The sequence below is a fragment of the Haemaphysalis longicornis genome, unplaced genomic scaffold (genome assembly GCF_048455015.1).
Source record: "Haemaphysalis longicornis isolate Haplotype H1 unplaced genomic scaffold, Haemaphysalis longicornis Haplotype H1 scaffold_1, whole genome shotgun sequence".
NCBI classification, from domain to species: domain Eukaryota; kingdom Metazoa; phylum Arthropoda; class Arachnida; order Ixodida; family Ixodidae; genus Haemaphysalis; species Haemaphysalis longicornis.
Genome location: NW_027526203.1, coordinates 356,467,229 through 356,486,066, shown reverse-complemented (window position 1 = coordinate 356,486,066; position 18,838 = coordinate 356,467,229). Strand labels below are relative to the sequence as shown.

Below are 18,838 nucleotides of genomic sequence, written 5' to 3'. Positions count from 1 at the left end.
GTGGTTCCTCCACCGCTCCAGAGGGTTCTCAGACCGTAGGAGCACAGGGACGCCCAAGTAGTCTAGCTGTCTCTTGTCTGTCACAGCTCACGCCGTGAGCTGCCATATTTACTAGATTATTATTTACTAAATTACAAGCAGATACTGAAAAAAATGTAAATACAAAAGTGATGGGTCCACTTAGAATATAAGATTCTGTAGCAGCATTGCCGAAGACGACGAAGCACCACTCTGCGGCTCACTGTGCGAGCCTCGTGGCGCATGCAGTCAGTGCTCCTAGGAACTCCGAGCGTTTGGCCAGGCAGAGCTGCCGCTGGCCCGTCAGCTGCTGCCTTCTGTTCTAAATATATGTGTTGTTCCGTGGTGCAGCGTTTTCATTGCCTCATGCTGCCACAATTCATATTCAAGTGCAATTAGCAGACTCTAAAATTGAAAGTGACATGGAGTTGGCTTCAGCGTTTTTAACAGAGTCCTTAGATATATACCAGTTGAGAAACTCCTCTTCGGAATCCAGGCAGCACGCCCCCTGTGCTCCGTTGAAGCTGAGAGGCAAGTCTACTGGTGCGTCCCCTAGAGGACGAAAACTTGACTTTGCTAAACTAACACTTATTCGCAAAATTTTCATAAAGTGAAGCTTGCTTTTTAAATGAGAAGATATAAATTAGGTAGCGCTTGCTTATATGTTTACGGGTTTTCTTTTGATGACTTGCAGCAGCAGCTGCAAGCACTTCAGTACTACTACAAATTTTTGCCGGCCGATGACAGGCTAGTCAACTTACCCCCCGTGTTTGTGCCAGTGCAGGCGGGCCAACCGCGAACCGCCTTTTGATACATGGGGCCTATAGGGAGTTTCGCAACTGGTGTCTTTCGAGTAACTCTGGTTTTTAGCATGACCTAGAAGCTCTGCGAAAAAAAAATTCCGCGGCTGTAGCCAACCAAAGCGCGAAATACAGGCCTCCATTTTGCACAATGCTCCGCTAATTCCGTCTCGAATCGGCAAAACGAGTGCACCAGCACGGTGCCGCTATGTTGGCAGCAGTGTCATTGCAGTGCTGACTTTGAACGGAAACTGTGATGGCGGCAGAGATCTCATCGAACCACTAAGGAAGGCAGTAGCTTGGCACTGATGATAGAAATGTTCATGTTGGCAAGGTCTTGCGACAAGCCTGGGATGACATCTCGGAAGGCTTGACTGAAAAGCTTAGCTTTGGCTGCCTATTTGGAAGCGCTGAGTAATTCAAAAATATCAAATAGTACCTGTATTCGGATCGAACTTAATGACGAATAGAGAGCAATTCGATCGAGTATTCGACAACACCGAATATTCGCCCATCCCTAGTCCAAAGCTATGTTTCATTTGGGCCAGAGAACCCGTCATATACCTGACAAATTTCACTTGTTGGTTTCTTGAAGTCAGTATACTATGTAGTCACCCCCCCCTTCCTTGTTCACTGCTTCAAGAGTTTGACGGGTGCTTCGGTTTGCCTGTCCTCGGTCATACACATCTTCAGTTACTTTTTATAATGTTATGAAAGTGCTGTGAAACAGATTTTTAAACATCTTTTATTAGGGGGGGAACATGTTCTTGCAAGCATTTAGTACCCCCAATCTCCTAATCTGATAGTCTCTAAATAAAGCCTGATGTTGGCACTTGAAAAATTGCTAGTATAGTTTATCACAGATTTCAAAAGTCCCGTATTAGTTAGAAATGACCATATAGTGTTTAAATAAGATAGCTATGCAGTAAAAGCTCGTTAATTCAAAATTAATTTGGACTGATGTCCGGGTCCTGGCACAACACTGTATTGCAATGGGGGAAACCTCTCGATAATTCAGATGTGTCGGTATTCACAACCGTTAATTAGAACCAGCAGCAGCTGGTGTACACCACTCCTCGGCAAAAGTAGTCAGCCCATAGTGAGTACAGTGCGTTGCAAAGCCAAACAAAATTTATTGGAGATGCGAAATAATGAGAGAGATGCACAAGCAGGCGCGCACAAGGCACAAAGGGCACTTAAGGGGAGACACTGCTCTTAAAAAAACTTTTTTAATTTTTAAGTAAACTCTGTGAAACTTGTCAGTCTTGCTGCTTTTCCTCCACTGATTTCAAATATGGCATCATTTTTTTTGTTGGTCAATTAGGTCCCGAGATAATTAGAGGTAATTAACCATTTTTGGAGGAACAATAGACAAAACTGTGTTGGTAAGAAAACTGTAGTCTTTACATTTTCTAATACTATGAACACTGGTGAGTGCAATAAGACAATTAGTTTTTTGATGCGTCACTTGAAACTAATTTTACAGCCCGTTAAACCTTGGTGGCAACACTGGCAAGGAGCCATTTTGAGTGCCAACTTCAAACACTGAAGTTTAATGAGCGGTAAAATCAGTTCCAAGCGATGAATAAAAAAACTGATTGTCTTATTGCACTCACCACAGGATTCATAGTGTTGGAAAATGTAAAGATTACAGTTTTCTGACCAACACAGTTTTGTCTATTGTTCCTCCAAAAATGGTTAATTACCACTAATTATCTCAGGACCTAATTGACCAACTAAAAAAATAATGCCATATTTGAAATCAGTGGGGGGAAAGCAGCAAGACTGACAAGTTTCACAGAGTTTACTTAAAAATTAAAAGAAATAGTTTTAAGAGGGGTGTCCCCCCTTAACTGATGGAGTCGGCGCACGCCAGCGCTTTGGTGCAAACCGTTGCAGGTTTTCGTAGTGCCTGGTCACTGAGCCTGCAATTAGCTGTGATCACAGAATGAGCCAGAATGAGCTGGTCGCTCATTTTAACACCCACCCGCTAATTCGAACTCCACTTAATTAGAACTTATTCATGGTCCCCCTTTAGTTTGAATTAACAAGCTTTTACTATGGTACAGTTTCTTGCAGGTTCTAAAAGTTTGTATTAGGTGGAAATGACGGCATGGTAGTGTTTAATTACGCTTGATCTGGTTAGTGTTAAACAATAAGATAATTCTGATGACAGCGAAGATAAAAACTCTACAAAATACGATCTTCTTTTTCTAATGACTGTACTCTGCATTATTCACTGTTTTTAGGATATTAAAGAATGTCTAGTTTTAAACATGCTGCAACTTCACTGCACCAACACTGCTTTTTCAAAGATGTCGTATCGACCATAGTGTCAGTCCATTCTCATGTTTTGAGTATATGCCTGAGGAATTTTCAGTTTGCCGGAGGCATTGCGCCCTTTGTTCATGCAATGGTTTTGCCTCAAACCCCTTGCACGAACAAGGGGCTATGGGGCTTCTGAGGTGCAAAAAATTCAACAAGTTAGTGATCCATAAATCTTTTTTTTTTTTTTTTTTGCTCACCTTGCAAGGGTCATTTTCACCCACTCTTTGTGTGGTAATTTCAGAATTGATTGTGATTCAGTGCAACAGCGTTAAAGCACTAGACTCTGCTGAAGCTGGCCTTGCGCTATAAAAAAAATCCACACATCATCATCAAAGCATAAATTGTGTGCACAGCTAGGATCGAATTCTGGTGCGGCTATCAGTTCTTGATGGTCCTGACACACTTCTGGTTGAGTTCTCCTTGGGCAGTAGTCAGGAAAAATCTCCATAAAGGCTGGCAGCACCTGAAAAGCTGCATTTAGGCTTTTGTAACATTTTTGTAGGCACTTGCCTGAACTGCTATGCCCTAATAATTACTTTGTGTGGCCATTGACGTGCACTTGGCGAGACTTCAGTGCAAATTTTCGTCCCCTGTGCACATCTCTCTTGCATCAGTGTGGTGCGGAGGGCCATCCCAACGGTAGATCGCAGCACCAAGCCCCTGCCATTGCTGAGCCCGGAGCCTTACTTCCTCGGCACCCAGGGGCTGCGAACGGTCGTCGTGCCTGAGAGCCTTTTCTCCAGGTTTCTCCACATGTGCCGGCGGAACACGGAAAAAAACATTGAAACCTGTGCCATTCTGGCTGGAAAGTTTGTGAGTATCCTGCGGAGAAGCGCCTTTCTTTTTTTTTTTTTTTTTCTTCAAGGCCGCTAACGTAGTCTTCATTTTGTAATGCTACTACATCAGCATGCCAGTTGGTCCTTTTGTTGGTCCTTTTCAATTCACTACATGTGGTACTACATGTTGGTCCTTTTCAATTCACTAAGCTGCAATAGCCTGTGTGTTGCAGCCATCTTAGACAGCCCTCTTAGGCATCCGTTCACCTCAGTCAGTGCCATGCAAGAAAAGAAAGACGCCATCAACTGGCTCTTGGCAGTCCACAGTGAGCGTGAAGACAGTATTTGAAAGCGTCTAGTCTAACTCTGTGTTGAAGAAATTTATTTTTTTGTTGTTTCGTTTTCTATTGCACCTTTCAATTGCTTCATGGTGTAGGAACTAGCTAAGACCCTCTCTATTTCAGCTCGAATGAAATCTGCGAATCTAGGTACAGAATCTGCAAAATTCTGTGGCAAAATTGAAAAGAATTAACATACCTGAAACAGTTCATTTATTCAACACTGTCAGACTCCGAACACGCTTGATTTAATTTAAAACTGAAGGAAGCTGTTGTGGCTGAGCATTAGGTGATCCTTTGTGCTCTCTTCACTGAGAGAATGTCGCTTGTGAGACACGATATCACCATAGTAGTGACTGAACGACTTTTCTGCGTCGACAGAGTTGATTGGCACTGACAGGTATGAGCAACGGGAAAAAGTGTTGGAGTGAGGTGTTCCATCCCAGCCCAGAAAGCCAGAACACCAAAATCTTCACCTGGCGTTTCTTGTTTAGAAAGAAATGGTGCCAAGTCCCTGTCAGGAGACGAGTTCTCGGGCAGACTTCAGGTACACTTGCCATTCAGCAGTTAGGGCCAGTGATTCTTTCCCAAGTCCAGGAACATCCCTGAACTCTGATCTTTTCTTTGAGAGACACCCAGCTTTCAGGGGATCCAAGCACCTCACACTCGAACTTTAAAGTGTCAGATTTCTCCAAGTATTCTAGTGCCTTGCTAGCTGCTTTACTCATTGCAGCCTTCATTTAGTTTGCAATTCAATGGACCTCGTAGTGTGCGCTGTTTTCTTTCTGCAGTTCCATTTCGAATTTCTTCTGTGCAGCTGCTTCCAAGCATCCCTAGAGTGCAAATAAAGCATTGTATGTTTTATGGCAGGCTACGTGCTAGCCCTCTGCTGCTTTCAGCACGCTTGCCACATTTTTTCGAAATACTGCAATGCATCGCATGCTGTACTTCACTTTTTCGTTATGGCAGGAAAATAGCCAATTTTGAGTGCTTCCGCAAATTTTTTTTTTCTCTTTGAGCTACTGGACACATTTAGCTTTGCTGTGCATGAAATTGTAGTTTATAGATTGCTCTTTCAGCCACATAACAGTAGTTTAGTGAAAGTTACAAATATTCACAGTTTATTGCTCATAAAAACAGAAATAAAAATGCACAGAAAAGTATACACACAATACATATAGGTGATTGTACTGAGCATAAAAATTATTTTAGGAATTATAAGATATACAAGTTGTTTCTACGTTCCTAAGCTATGATTCAATATTTAGCTCAATGCTGTACACCAAGATTTGGATTTTTGCGGGTCTGCCAACCTAGGTAGTGGCCCTGGCGGCTGTGCCACTCCACGAAGCCACTCGAGAGTAGGGCGGTCGCTCTAAAATATGCATCCAAGCATACATGTTTGTGCTCTCACACAAAATCCCTATCACTTCAGTGGTAAAAAACAAGAGAAAAAAATCTAGCACTCCTGAGAAGAGGTGCGTGTCGCTCCGCAGCGCTACTTCGACATGAGCACCAGGCTATCTTGAAGGCGATAACATGATATGGTGCGGTGTATTTGGCAAAACATCCCCGCTGCACGTTGTCCAGACCCTACACATGAAAGTAAAAATGCAGTCAGATAATAAGCACCGTTTTGTTTATAAATACAGCGCGAAGTCAGAAACGAACCTTACCCCCAGCACTTGTCAAAGTCTGAGGTTGTTGAATGGGAGTGTCTTCATCAGAACTAATATCTGGTGAATCCACATTGTTGCTGGAGTCATCACTGCTGGGGTAAGAAAAATCAGCAGCTGCAGCTGCCGAAGCACCTGCCACAGCTGTCCGCTTTTGCGGAGCACGCTGTGAAGGGGACACCATTTCCGCACAACTCACCGCTATCTCAGGTTCAAATTTCACTTTTGATGCCGTCTATGCATGCGAAATGTAAACAAACCATAATGAAATCGAAAAACGAGTTCCTAATAAATATGCCAGATGGCGTTAGTTGTCTGCAAGGCGCCAATTTTAGCTTTCGCGGGATGTTTGAAATTATCGGAACTGCATGTCCGATGGCCTATGGTGTTGTGAGAAAGAGTTCAACTCAGTTGAGTGTTCATTCAAAAGTTCCAGAAGAGAATCAGCACATGCTATTTCTGCGTACTTTTCATGGACTTGCCATAGCAAGGAAGGAGAGTGTAAAAGTAAGCAAAGTGCTGCTCAACAGCTTCAATCCACGATTTCTACCTACCTTTGACATGTGCTGGAGGTGTTTTGGCACACTGAACCCCGCAGTTTTCCAGATGAGATTTGTAGAAAGCTCTCTTTCTACTTGACAGATGGGTCGCCTTCTTCATACAGGCGACAAATTTGTCCACCATTGGAAAAGAGTCTTGCAAGGTGCTGCTTACAATGTTTACTGTATGGGATATACCTGTAATGTGAACAGCCCCTTCGCAAAGTGGCTTTATGCACTTTAAAGGACTTTACCGTATCAAAGGTGTTATCACTTACAAAGCCCATTACTTCCTCGAATTCAATTCTGTCTCGTGCTTCTCAAGCAACTCAAGAAGTCGGTGGTGGAGTGTGCCAGACCCAGGCACCGATCCACCTTTTCGCATGTGTGTCTGTATAAGCGTCCGCAACTTCGAATTGTCCGCTTCTCCTAGAGAATATTTGCCAATATCAATGCACCCAGGAACTTAGGCACGCTGTTTCCTGACTTCACCAGTTGTGATTGCAGACTCCAGCATTTGCGGTCAACATTGCTTACTTGCCATTCTTGAACTCTCAGCGGCGTCTCCTAATGATTGTTCACCTCTTTTTGGTGTTCTTAGGTTCTTACGTTGACGGTTGCTCTTGATGTGCTCGTCAATAGTTGACTTGCGGCGATAGTCAACTGCTCTCATGCAAGCTCTGGAAAAAAAAAAGGAAAAAAAAAACTTTCTTTATCTTTGTAGAAGCCAGCGTGCTTGCATTCTCAAGCGCGTTTTTTTGGCTGTCTTTTTGCTTAAAGGAAATTTTGAAGGAGCCATCTCGACACCGCCTTGAAAAACCAAGCCAACATCATCGGTCATGAACAAAGCAAAAGGAACGAGGAGCCTATTGTTGTTGCGTGTTGGATGGATAGTTGACTATGGCTATGGCCAGCTATGGCTAAGCCCTTTGATTCGGGTGGCAGCTGTACCACATAGCCATTTTTATTATTTGATAAAGTTGGAATAATCAGACAGTAAGAAATTACAGGCACGTAATAAAAAACATTTTGCCATTACTAATAAGATAATACTACCTTTCCTCCACCTTTCACCGAATCTATTTTTTTGAGGGCATAGCGCCACGTGTTTCTTTTTTTTTTATTATTTCTGCGAAAAAACATTAATCCCACAATTTTTCGCGAAATCGTGGGAAGCTAGAGCCTTTAAGCATACTGTAGCTTGTCTGTGTAGATGACGAATTCTGCTGTGTTAACATGTTAGAGTAAGCTTAGACCTTCTGAGCAAATAAAGAGGAGCAGCATCTACGCAAGAGGTTATGATGCAAAAACTAGCCTTGGAAGGAAAAACAAACTTAGCCCGTTTAAAGCTAAAGTGTGAGCTCCTCGTGTTCACCTCTTTGCATCCGACTTGCACTTGTTGCGAATTGTAAGTGTATTTACCCAGCGGTATGCAGTGTAATTTACAAAATTCTCCGTGTTGGTGGAATGGCGATGTGTGTTTTGTTTCTTGGTGTGACTTGCAGTCGAAGAACCAGCTGACGATCAGCCACCTTCTGGTGCCCAAGCAGTCAGGCACCGCCGATTCCTGCTTTACAGAGAGTGAGGAGGAAGTGCTGGAGTATCAGGACGTCTATGGCCTAGACACCATTGGCTGGGTACATGTATGTCCCTTTTGTTTTCTGCATCCTCTGTTCCCCCCCTCTCTCTCTCTCTCTCTCCTCTTCTCATCTCTTCTGTTCTCCTCTCTATCTCTCTTCTTTTCTCTTCTCTTTTTCTCTCTCCTCTTCACTCCTCTTCTCTTCTCATGTATGCTTCACAAAGCAACTTAAGGTATTTGAAATATAACAGCAGTTGTAGCACCAGCTCTTATGGTTGGTGTACTCTGTTCACCCACTGCCTATTCTTCAATTTGTGCCCAAGAGCTTCATTGGCATTTTCATTCCTGTTTCACTGGTGATACCATAGAGGGCGGGGAGTAATGCTGGCAACCATGACACCAAACCACAATGGAAGTCGGCGCTGACGATGTACGTTCAAGAAAAGAGGCCGAGAGGGCCTTTACGACAACTCGTGGGGCAGCGGCTTGTTGGCCGAGGCTTGAGGAGGCGTGCTGCGCACACGGGTGTGGAGGGCTACAGCCTTCCTGTGCCCTCTGTGGGGAGTGCGACGAGACTCTGGAGCACGTGATCGTCGGGTGCCCCAACATATCCCTGCCCGGACGATGTCACTGCCCACCGCCCTGGGTTTCCGGATTGGCAGCAGCATAGAGCGTGAAGTGACGAAGAGGCGGCTGGAGTTTTGGTGGCAAAACTGTGCGCTAGGGCAAAGGCTGTGAGAGGGACTACAGGGGCGCTGCTCTGTGGAGCGACGCAAGGAGTGACCTTTTTATTGTTTTTTTTGTTTTTTTTTTGTGTGTTTTTTTTTTGTTTTTTTTTTTAAGCTTGATTGCACGTTTGAGCAGCGATAGCCCGTTTCAAAGGGCACAGCCACCATCACCATCAGTAGCTGAGTTTATTTGCTTATTGGCACACAAGAATAAAAAAGTTGTTTAAAACGTGATCTAAACTAAAACGGTGACGTGTTACCTACTCATGACATTTTTGTATGCATTGTTTTACTCATGAGCCTGTCCACATCATGTGTTTCAATTTTATTTCGGTGGACGGCTCTGCTGATTTGTGCAGAAAACCATAGAGTTAGTAATACTGCCAAGACCACGGCGCTTAAACATTTTTGATGTAAAGTAGTTTGAAGTGATGAAGTTAACCAAAACAAGTTGCATAAATATTTGTGTTTATGTTTTTGGCATGTTTTACTACGCTGGCAAAATTATTTTAGATGACGTGATGTGCATGCTCTGTATGGTGAGTTTACGCACTGGTCGTCGCCACCTTTTAATTTTTTCTACTTTTGGTGCCGTATTAAAATAATTTCCTCTAGCTTAATTGAAAATTGTTTGTGTTCTTGACTGTATACTAAAGTTGTGAATTTCATGGGCAGTAGTGAACATGTGCTCCAGAAAAAATGGTTGGCTGTCCCTTTAAAGCTGGCTTAGTGGTACATGGGCATCTAGAATGTGAAGTTAACTCTTAAGCCCATATTCACGGGCAGTCACTAACTAGGGGCTGACTAACCTTAGTAGACCCGACTATTTAAAGGAGCCATGAAGATTCTTCGCCTGCCATGCTTAGCCAGAAAAGAGCATTTTACTGGTTCTGTGCTGCTGATTTGGTTGCATCATTAGTACTTGATTCTCTGGCATCCAAGTATGCCTTGCTCCAGAACTGTGCATTCGTTGCCATTATCTCACTTTTTCAGACAGTATGGTGCTGCTTAAATCTGTTGTTACCGCGGCAAAATTGACCACTTTTTAGGTGTCCAAGAAAACTTTTTTTTTTCTGCTAAACAAATTGGTTAGGCACTAATTACAGGAACACAAAATGCAGATTATTTAACGGCCTTTCCAATAACACCAGTTCTTTAAATGTTTTCATGTATCATAGTTGTGAAAAAAAAATCAAATTCAAAATTTTTGTAAAAAAAGTCTAAAAAAAATGATAAAAAAGGAGTTGTGTATAACAAACCACCAGTAGTAGAAAAAAATTAGAATGTGCATTTTGTAGGAAAACATTTCAAAAACATGCCCTAGAAAAAATGTCGACATGCGTGGAACACTTTTTCAGATATAAAAAAAACGTTAGCACGCGCGGTGCTCGTGTGATGCGGTGAAGCCCAACCAATTCAAAATGTGCAATTTCGGGTGGTTCCATGGAAGAAATCTGGCGGTTTCACATTATCAGAGGCACCAATGTGCCCCACATAACATAAAAACATTTTGTCAATGACTGACTTTGCATTTACAGCCAGCACAGTATTTGGGACAAGCACGCGATGCGGAAAAACATGCATGAAGTTGAAAACGGAACTCCGTGGTTGATGCTTGTTGACGTTCACGGTCAGTTATCTCTCAAAACATAAAGTTGAGCTTTATTATCATCTTCTGACTCGCAATTGTAGCCTTGCTTGCAGGAATGAGGTGCGATGCACTAGAATCGTGCCCTGCATACTTTGGCCGAGTAGCTGTTGTGCGATAAAAAAGATCAGCTCAACGAGCCTCCTCCATTGCAGCGCCACCTAACATTTTCGAAACGAAACAGTACAAAAACTTATCGGAGACTCCGTCCGAATAGACAGTTCAACTAAGCAGAAACACTAGACCCCCGGAGATACCCTCGTATGGAAACGAAACTGGAAGGCGAACAGCTGGCAGTGTGTAAGGCCGGTTTGAAGCGTTGTCCTCGTCCGAACATATATCTGGCGACTGGGTGTGATCTTTTGACTTGCATCTGAAGTTCTTATCGCAGAAATCGGGTTAGGGTTCAGTGAAATCAGGAGCAGCATGCTTTGTTCAAGGATCAGTTGCGGACGCTCAAGGCACCATGGCAGGTAGCCTTGAAGTTGGGTAACTGCGTAGTAGCGCTAAATACGAGTTTCGCGATGCAGAAATGAAACCGAAACTGTTGTGAACTGTTCGCGAATGGTCCTGGGGTAACTAGAACTACCACACAACTTAGAACAACGTGCGCAAAGGCAATGAAACTGCCTGCTTGACAGGCACTGCTTGACATTTTCAGCCGGTTTCTGGGATTATTACTGTCAGAGTGCAAACCTGACGATTGAAAATTGTTTGCTGGTTCCTCATTCATGCCCTGATAACAAAAAACAAACGCTGATGCAGAATAATTTTGAGTGGCACACATTTTTCGTTGGTAGCAGTGACGCGCGATGACCACGCCCCTTTTCCACACCCAGGTGATTCAAACACTCCTGAAAAATCACATTTTTGTTGCAAAAATGAAAACAAAACTGATTTTGAAAGGCCATTTTCTGATCTAACTCCAAACAGCTTTACTTGTTCAAGCAACGCCTGGAACGCTGTGAAAAGGCACTCCCAAAGTATCGTTCAAATTGAACGATTTTGAATAGGCGCGGTAACGAAAGAGTGAAGTTTCAATTAGAATAACTGGTGTGTAGTGTTTACTAGCACTGTTTACTAATAAAATATCTCTGAAAGGGACCAACGAGCAATGAAATCAGACCCTGTTGGTTCACTTTATTGTGCTGCGTTTGAAGAATGGATTAACATTTCCTGTTTCAAAGGGGGTGAAACTAATTCAGAAAAAAATTGTTCATTGGGAGAGACCTTTTTTTTTGTTGTTGTTAACATTAACATTGTTTTTTAAGACCTCTAGAAGGCTTATGCCATTATGTGCCATTTTTATTTCGTAAGAAAAACTTTCTAGAACTACTGGTTTGTTGCGGCTGAAGTGTGCAGGGAGGTCTTTGTATGAGCCCATGTTTGAAGACAACATCTTCCTGGTCTATCCATAAAAACAAAAAATAAGTGCTGCCAGCTATAAGCTGGCTGAACCGTGGCAAAATGGTGATGGCCACTGTTTTTGCGGAGTGGGTGGTGACTTTTTGAAGAGGTGCTACATGGCAAAAAGACAGCACTGCCTGGCCAGGCGCGATGCAGATAATTCATTTTATGTTTTTGCAGTCAGCTTAGGCAGGAACTGTATGCAGATATCGTACCATAGAAATGGGGAATAGAAATGGTTCTTGCCCCCGAATTAAGCAAAAAGAAGCCAGCGCATCAGCAAAAGTACTCTTCGATTTGGAATATATGAAATATCTTCTGTGTGCATGTGCAGGCTTGACGGGCTGGGGCCACTGGTGGTCTATGAACACTTCTCAGTCGAGTGCATATGGATAGGTGTGCCGGACAGTTGCTTCAGTTGGGCATAGGCAATCTATGATTAGTCCAGAACTGTGGCCTGAAGAGGCTCATAAATGAACAGTGCCTATCATAGTCTTCACTATTTGCCTAGCTGCTGTCAGGATAGTAAGGTTTAAAAAATGCTGGCTGGGTTAGTGCACAGTTGGTTACGTCTAAAGATGAACTAATTTCTTCCCAACTTTTATGTTTTGTAATCTTGTTCTCTCTTAAGGTTGGGAGCGTTCAGCTAAGCTGTTTGTGCGTTCCGTCTTTTCAGACCCACCCATCGCAGACTGCCTTCATGTCCAGTGTGGATCTTCACACGCATTGCAGTTATCAGCTCATGCTGCCTGAAGCTGTGGCCATTGTATGCTCCCCGAAGTATAACCAGTGAGTGCCTTAATATCTGCTGCACATTTTTCTCATTCTTGCCATCTGTGAATTATGTATTTCAATACTGTGCTCTAATTGATTTTGTGTTTGTTGCACACACTTTTTGGTGTACTAGCGGGAACAAAGGAAGCGAGTCAACTTAGGAGAGAAAATCTTTTTTCACGCGCAGTAGTCACACATGCAGATTTTCGAAGCATCATATTCATGCAGTGCAGTTGTATTTCAGCTGCTGTTGAATTTGGCATCACAGTGAACGTGACTTGTCGTCGCAGCCAGCATTTCCATGTGGACTTAATGTGCTTGGTCGGAAGAACATTCTCGAAATGAAGGAATAGCTAACAAGGCCTGCTACCTAAATGCAAAACACAGAGTGCACACGACTTCGGGGAAGGAGATAATACAAACTTTGTGTAGGATCTGTACACAATTACAGGAAAAGTTGCAGTAATTCAAGCATGGGGACAGCTGTTGTGCCACTGCTGGTAATGCTGCATGCTAACCTTCTTTATGCCTTGGGAAAGCCTAGCGAATCATTACAAACGTCTGGAATGCCAGCACGCTAGCAAGTGGGCACACTGCTTCATAAATACGTTGAGCAGGCACGGCCGGCATGTAGCGATTGTATTGTTAAGTGAGCATGCTTGCATGGCACACTTGTATACGGTGTGCTGGTGTGGCCACACTCATGGAAACAGTAATTTCTCGTATTTACGGCTATTGCCGTAAAAAACAAGACTGCAGCAGACCGCCTTTTTGTGCCAGTGGTGATAGGTCACTGCTGGGGCGGTTTTAGTTTTGTATGCAGTTCTAACGTGTGTGACATTTTCATTTAGCATTTCGTGAAGAAAGTCAGCACTATAGCCAAGGCAATACATAGTGTGTTTGGTGCTGCAAATAAATTGTAAGTGAATTATTTCAGTCACAAGGGAGACTATGCACAGGTCAAAAAACTTGCCATTTCCAATGTCAAATGAGCCTATTAGATTGTCTTTATTGCCTTGTGCCTGGCTGTGCGTCACTTTTTTTTTTCTTTTTGTGTGTGACGGGACACTCCTCTTAAAACTATTTCTTTTAATTTTTAAGCAAACTCTGTGAAAATTGTCAGCCTTGCTGCTTTCCCCCCACTGATTTTAAATATGGCGTTATTTTTTTAGTTGGTCAATTAGGTTCTGAGATAATTAGAGGTAATTAACCAATTTTGGAGGAACAATAGACAAAACTGTGTTGGTCAGAAAACTGTAATTTTTACATTTTCCAACCCTATGAACCCTGGTGAGTGCAATAAGACAATCAGTTTTTTTTATTCATCGCTTGGAAGTAATTTTACAGCTCATTAAACTTCAGTGTTTGAAGTTGGCACTCAAAATGGCTTCTTGCCAGTGTTGCCACCAAGGTTTAATGAGCTGTAAAATTAGTTTTAAGCGATGCATCAAAAAAATGATTGTGTTATTGCACTCACCAGTGTTCATAGTATTGGGAAATGTAAAGATTACAGTTTTCTTACCAACACAGTTTTGTCTATTGTTCCTCCAAAAATGGTTAATTACCTCTAATTATCTTGGGACCTAATTGACCAACAAAAAAATAATGCCATATTTGAAATCAGTGGAGGGAAACCACCAAGTCTGTCAAGTTTCACAGAATTTACTTAAAAATTAAAGTTTTTTTAAGAGCAGTGTCCCCCCTTAAATAAAGTACGTACAGACACATTACATGCCCCACCCTATTCAGGCCATCTGGCAAGAATTTCAAAGCAAATGACGCAGGAAGTTGTAGCCAGGCATGAAATCATTCACAGGAGGCTTTGCCGCATGAAAATCTCCAATGGGTCTAAATTAATCCATAGCCCCTCACCATCCCTTGGGGCCCAAATTTGATTTGTCTTCGCGATGTTTCGAAATTTCAGTGCTTTTGACAACGGCAGCCTATAGCAGGCAGTTTCAATCAACTATAGAGTGTCATGCTGTGCCATAAATTTAAGAGAAGACGAGGGTCTTGAAATGAACTTTTTTTATTGGTTGGTCTATGATAATGAAAATCACTGGGCATATATGTTTTGTTTTTCTCATTTCAAATGTGTAATTAGTTTTCATGTGGCACAATTATTTTTTCAGTTACAAAGAAAATACTGGAGCCTAATTAAGTAATTTCTTATGGGCCGTTAAAGGAGCCATGAAGAGAAAATACAACTTCGTGTAATTTGAAAGAACTAGGATTCAATATCTCACTCAGCTTCATTACAGCCCCAAAAATGTTTTTTAACGACAAAAACAGCAAGAAGTATTTAAAAACGTTCAAATTTTGCGCCACAGTGACGTGTTATGAGCAAGAATGACGTCATACGGGCCAACAATAAAACATAATTTTCAATGCGTTAACTGCACGTTAGCATTCAAGTGATGCGGTCAAATGGAACTAGAGGCCCCATTACAGATTTCCAGTCATGTGCCGTTGTGACAGGTCAGTTAGGTGGCCGCCAATCGCACAAACAAGGTTCCGTGGCGTCATAGAAAAGGTGTGTTTTCTTTAATATCTCCGTTATTTGTTCGAAGATTGCAATGATATTGGTATCATTGTTATCGGGACTAAGCAGTCTTTCTAATAAACCCAACTTGTATTTTGCCTTCATGGCTCCTTTAACTCTTTCACTACGGCGCCATAGGCAATCGGAAGCCGGCGTCCGATGATTTTAAATCTCCCGCAAAATCCGAAACCCGCGCTCCACAGACAACTATCGCCATCTGGTGTGTTCTTTGGCAACTTCTCTTTCAATTTCGGTTTCGTTTGTTTATGTGTCTCGTGTGGTGGTGGCGTAGCAAGAGAAATTGGAACCGAAGGGGGAGGGGAGGAGGAGGAGGAAAAATGGCGTCGGGTTCGCGCCGCGCTCCGCACAGTCGGACTGCTGTAGCAAGCACTTCGGCAGATCCTGCTGTCGACTTTTCTGATTCCAGCAGCAGTGAGGGGTCAAGCAATGATGTGGGATCTTCAGATTTCAGTTAGGACGACGAAGCTCCGGTTCAGGTGCCTCGCACTTCAACAAGCGCTGGCAGGTAATTTCGTTGTGACTCCGCGCTGTATTTATAAACAAAACGTGCTTGTTATCTGACGACTGCGGTTTGAATTTTGTGTTTAGGGTCTCGAGAACGTACGGCCGGGATATTTTGCCAAATGCACCGCGCTGTATCGCGCTATCACCTTCAAGATAACCTGGCGCTCGTGTCAGATTAGCGCGTCAGGGTTCAGGTGCGACGCTTGTCAAGAGCGCTCGATTTTTTTTCTTGTTTTTTACCACCGAACTCATAAGAATTTTGTGCGAGGACACAAAAGAGTATACCATAATTACCCGATTCTAACGCGCACCCGATTTTCCTGACAAAAAAACTAAAAAACTTGCACCTCCGATTGTAACGCGCACAGAACTGTGTGAGCAAGAAAAACGAATGCGAGAGAAACGGGAGATTTAGTTCCCGAAGTAGTCTCACTCATCCCACTCCTCGTCGCTCATCTCGCTCCTCGTCGCTCTCCGCTGACCACAACATCTCGTCCTTGGTGCCGTCAAGCACGTTCGCGATGCCACACTTCTGAACTAACGTTCAACCATGGTCGATGGGATCGTGGCCCACGCCTCACACGCCCATCCCGCGAGCTTCTTCAGAGGCGCACGCTTCAGCCGACCGCTCGTTTTGAACGCGTGAGAGCCGCTGCTGCCATTGCTGTTATCAAGCGCGCAAGTGGAACGATTTGAGGATTTGTCTAACGCCGATAGAAAAGCCTAGGCGCCTATGCTTCCTGCGTCCGAAAAATCGTTGCTAAAAGCTTTGCTGCCATCTTGACATGGCGATGGCGATGGGTGGGACGAAATTTCTGCTGTTTCGGTTTCGTATCCGATGCATGCAATTTTTCGACCTATTTTTCCGGAAAAAAAGTGCGCGTTAGAATCGGGTAAGTACGGTACTTGGATGCACGTTTTACAGAGACTAACTCACCCTTGAGTGCCCTCGCGGCGTGGCACAGCCGTCAGTTGCGCTAGGTTGACGGGCCCTCAAAAAGCCAAAACTTGGTGTACACTGTTGAGTTATATATAGAATCATAGCCAAGGAACGTAGGAAGAATTTGTATATCTTAAAATACCTGCAATAATTTTTAGTCTCGGTAAAAGTGCCGATTTGTATTTTTCGTATACTTTTCTTGGGGGCTTTTTTCTGATTACTTGACGAATAAACTGTAAGTTATTGTACCTTTAACAAAACTGCTGGTTTGTGTTTGGAAGAGCAATCTATAAGCTACAATTTCATGCATAGCAAGGCTACGTGTGTCCAGTAGCTCAAGAGAAAAAAAACGTTTTGTGGAAGCACTTAAAATCGGCCGTTTTTCCGCCGTAACGAAAGAGTTAAGGGGCCTTTTATTCAAATTTTTTGAAAATAAATGGTATGAATGTGTAGCTTAACACCTGCCATGCATGCTGATGCTATTTGTATTCCTGTAAAGAGAGTTGATTGGATTGAATCAGTCTAATTATACCAAGTAAAGTTTTCAGAATACCTAATGAGCTCATACTATTACTCATAACATTTATTTGAGGCACATTGAGCCAATTAAAATAGCATCCGCATGCAGTTCATTTCATCCCAAATTTAACGGTATAACGTTTATAGAAATCCTTTGAAAAAAACAACCTGAAAACCCCTGTAAGGCTAGGCACATATGCAAAAAAAGGGAAGCTGAGAAAATCGCACTTGAAGTTTTACTACAAGTAAGTTTTATTTATTGAGCATGTGAAAAAGAGAAATGCTTTAGAATGTAGCTTTCTTTTCGGTCAACACGAGCATACCAAGTTTACTGAAATCAGTTCATGGTAAAATTATGAAATCCTCTGTACACAGATGGCACTTGGCAGAAGAACAAAAGCAAAGCCAGAAGGTTGCTTCAATTTTCACACTGTTGGCAGTGCGCCGTCTCTCTTTGGCAATCAAGGCTGAGGTGCCGATCGTGCACCACAGTTTTAAACGTTTATTTTGTTATGTTACTGCTTCATTCGTTGAAATAAATTGGCTCCAAAGCGATTTGCATCGTGCGAAGTGAGTTGCAACGAAGGGGCTGGTAATAGCATGCACCACACTCTTCTGTGATGTGTATGCGCTTGGTTGGGTGGGATAACCACGTTTTCGATTTAATCTACTCGCATATCATATCACATCACCCTCGCACGATGTGCACAGTGCGAGCATTTATCAATCTCAAATCGCTCATCTCTATGGTAACTTGCCGATGAGGAAGCGCACGCCGGGATGCTTGCCGACCCGCCGTGGCATCGTTGATAACAGAACGAACACACTTCCTTTGCGCCGTCGGCAAGCGGCATCCTCCACTTTATCATTTATTTTTGTTCTATGTGCTGCTGATCTAAAGGTAAACGTATCTTAGCGCACCCTCAGGTGTATTGCGCTGTCGTCTCGGCAGCCCGCAGATGCGCTATGCCTACCTCCGTCTCAGCGTCGTTCCCGCGATAAGTCGTCGTCAAACACGCACAAAAGCGTATTCCGGTCGCTTTTAATACTGCTCGTTCTTCCTTTCAGTTATCGATAGACATAGTTACTTCGTTTTTACGCCGTCTGGTGCTTTTGCCAGTCCTTGCATAGACGAGTACGTGAGCCGTTGCACCGTGATGAGTGTGCCGAGCAGACGACCCACGGCGCCCAGCCAATGAGATTGCGCCCTACGGTCACGTGCAGTCAGTAGCCAATTGGGCAGCGCGTTCCAGCTCTTTTCTACCCCGGTTTTACTCGCAACCAACGAATGAAACGAAACAGTTCTGGCGGGAATTGAAAACAAAAAGACGCACTTCCGAATGAGACCAAGGTGGATGCCATAGCACATGTAGAACCCGAGCGGCGAGTCGTCGAAAAAATGCTGTTTTTCGTATCGAATCCTGGCTGATTTTAGCAGTCGTCGCTGCTATAAATTGATATTATGGCTCAACTACGTACTCCTGGGTCTGGATATTTGCCTGTCCGGGAGAAAAATAGCTCTACTTTCCCAGAATGGCGATTTTGAAAAATCGTTTTGGTCAAATTTCGGGATTCTAAGACCCGCATCTCCCCTTAAGCTCTCCTTTTTGCATCAACTTGATTCGGTCAAGTATGTTTCATGACTGCATAGGTTATTTTGAACATCTGTGTAAATCTGGAGTTTGCTTTCAAACAGTTGTG

General features: G+C 43.2%; 1 protein-coding gene and 2 pseudogenes across 4 annotated transcripts in view; 1 reads left to right on the top strand and 2 right to left on the bottom strand.

The window, feature by feature from the left end:
- Positions 1-18,838, top strand: part of LOC144154959 (STAM-binding protein) — a 41,078-nt gene that overhangs the window by 12,705 nt on the left and 9,535 nt on the right. Inside the window, exons 6-10 of one of the 4 annotated variants that reach the window (XR_013319485.1) lie at positions 3,761-3,959; positions 7,981-8,118; positions 8,423-8,727; positions 10,321-10,412; positions 12,514-12,626. Coding sequence is in view for 2 of the 4 variants with exons in the window: in XM_077686115.1 (XP_077542241.1) it covers positions 3,761-3,959; positions 7,981-8,118; positions 12,514-12,626 (450 nt within the window). In the remaining 2 variants the exon portion in view is untranslated. The remainder of the gene's footprint in view (positions 1-3,760; positions 3,960-7,980; positions 8,119-8,422; positions 8,728-10,320; positions 10,413-12,513; positions 12,627-18,838) is intronic. The other 3 variants (XR_013319486.1, XM_077686116.1, XM_077686115.1) reach the window with 3 other exon arrangements.
- On the bottom strand, positions 4,514-6,410 carry LOC144176039 (uncharacterized; annotated as a pseudogene).
- LOC144154960 (uncharacterized) lies at positions 6,671-7,972 on the bottom strand (annotated as a pseudogene).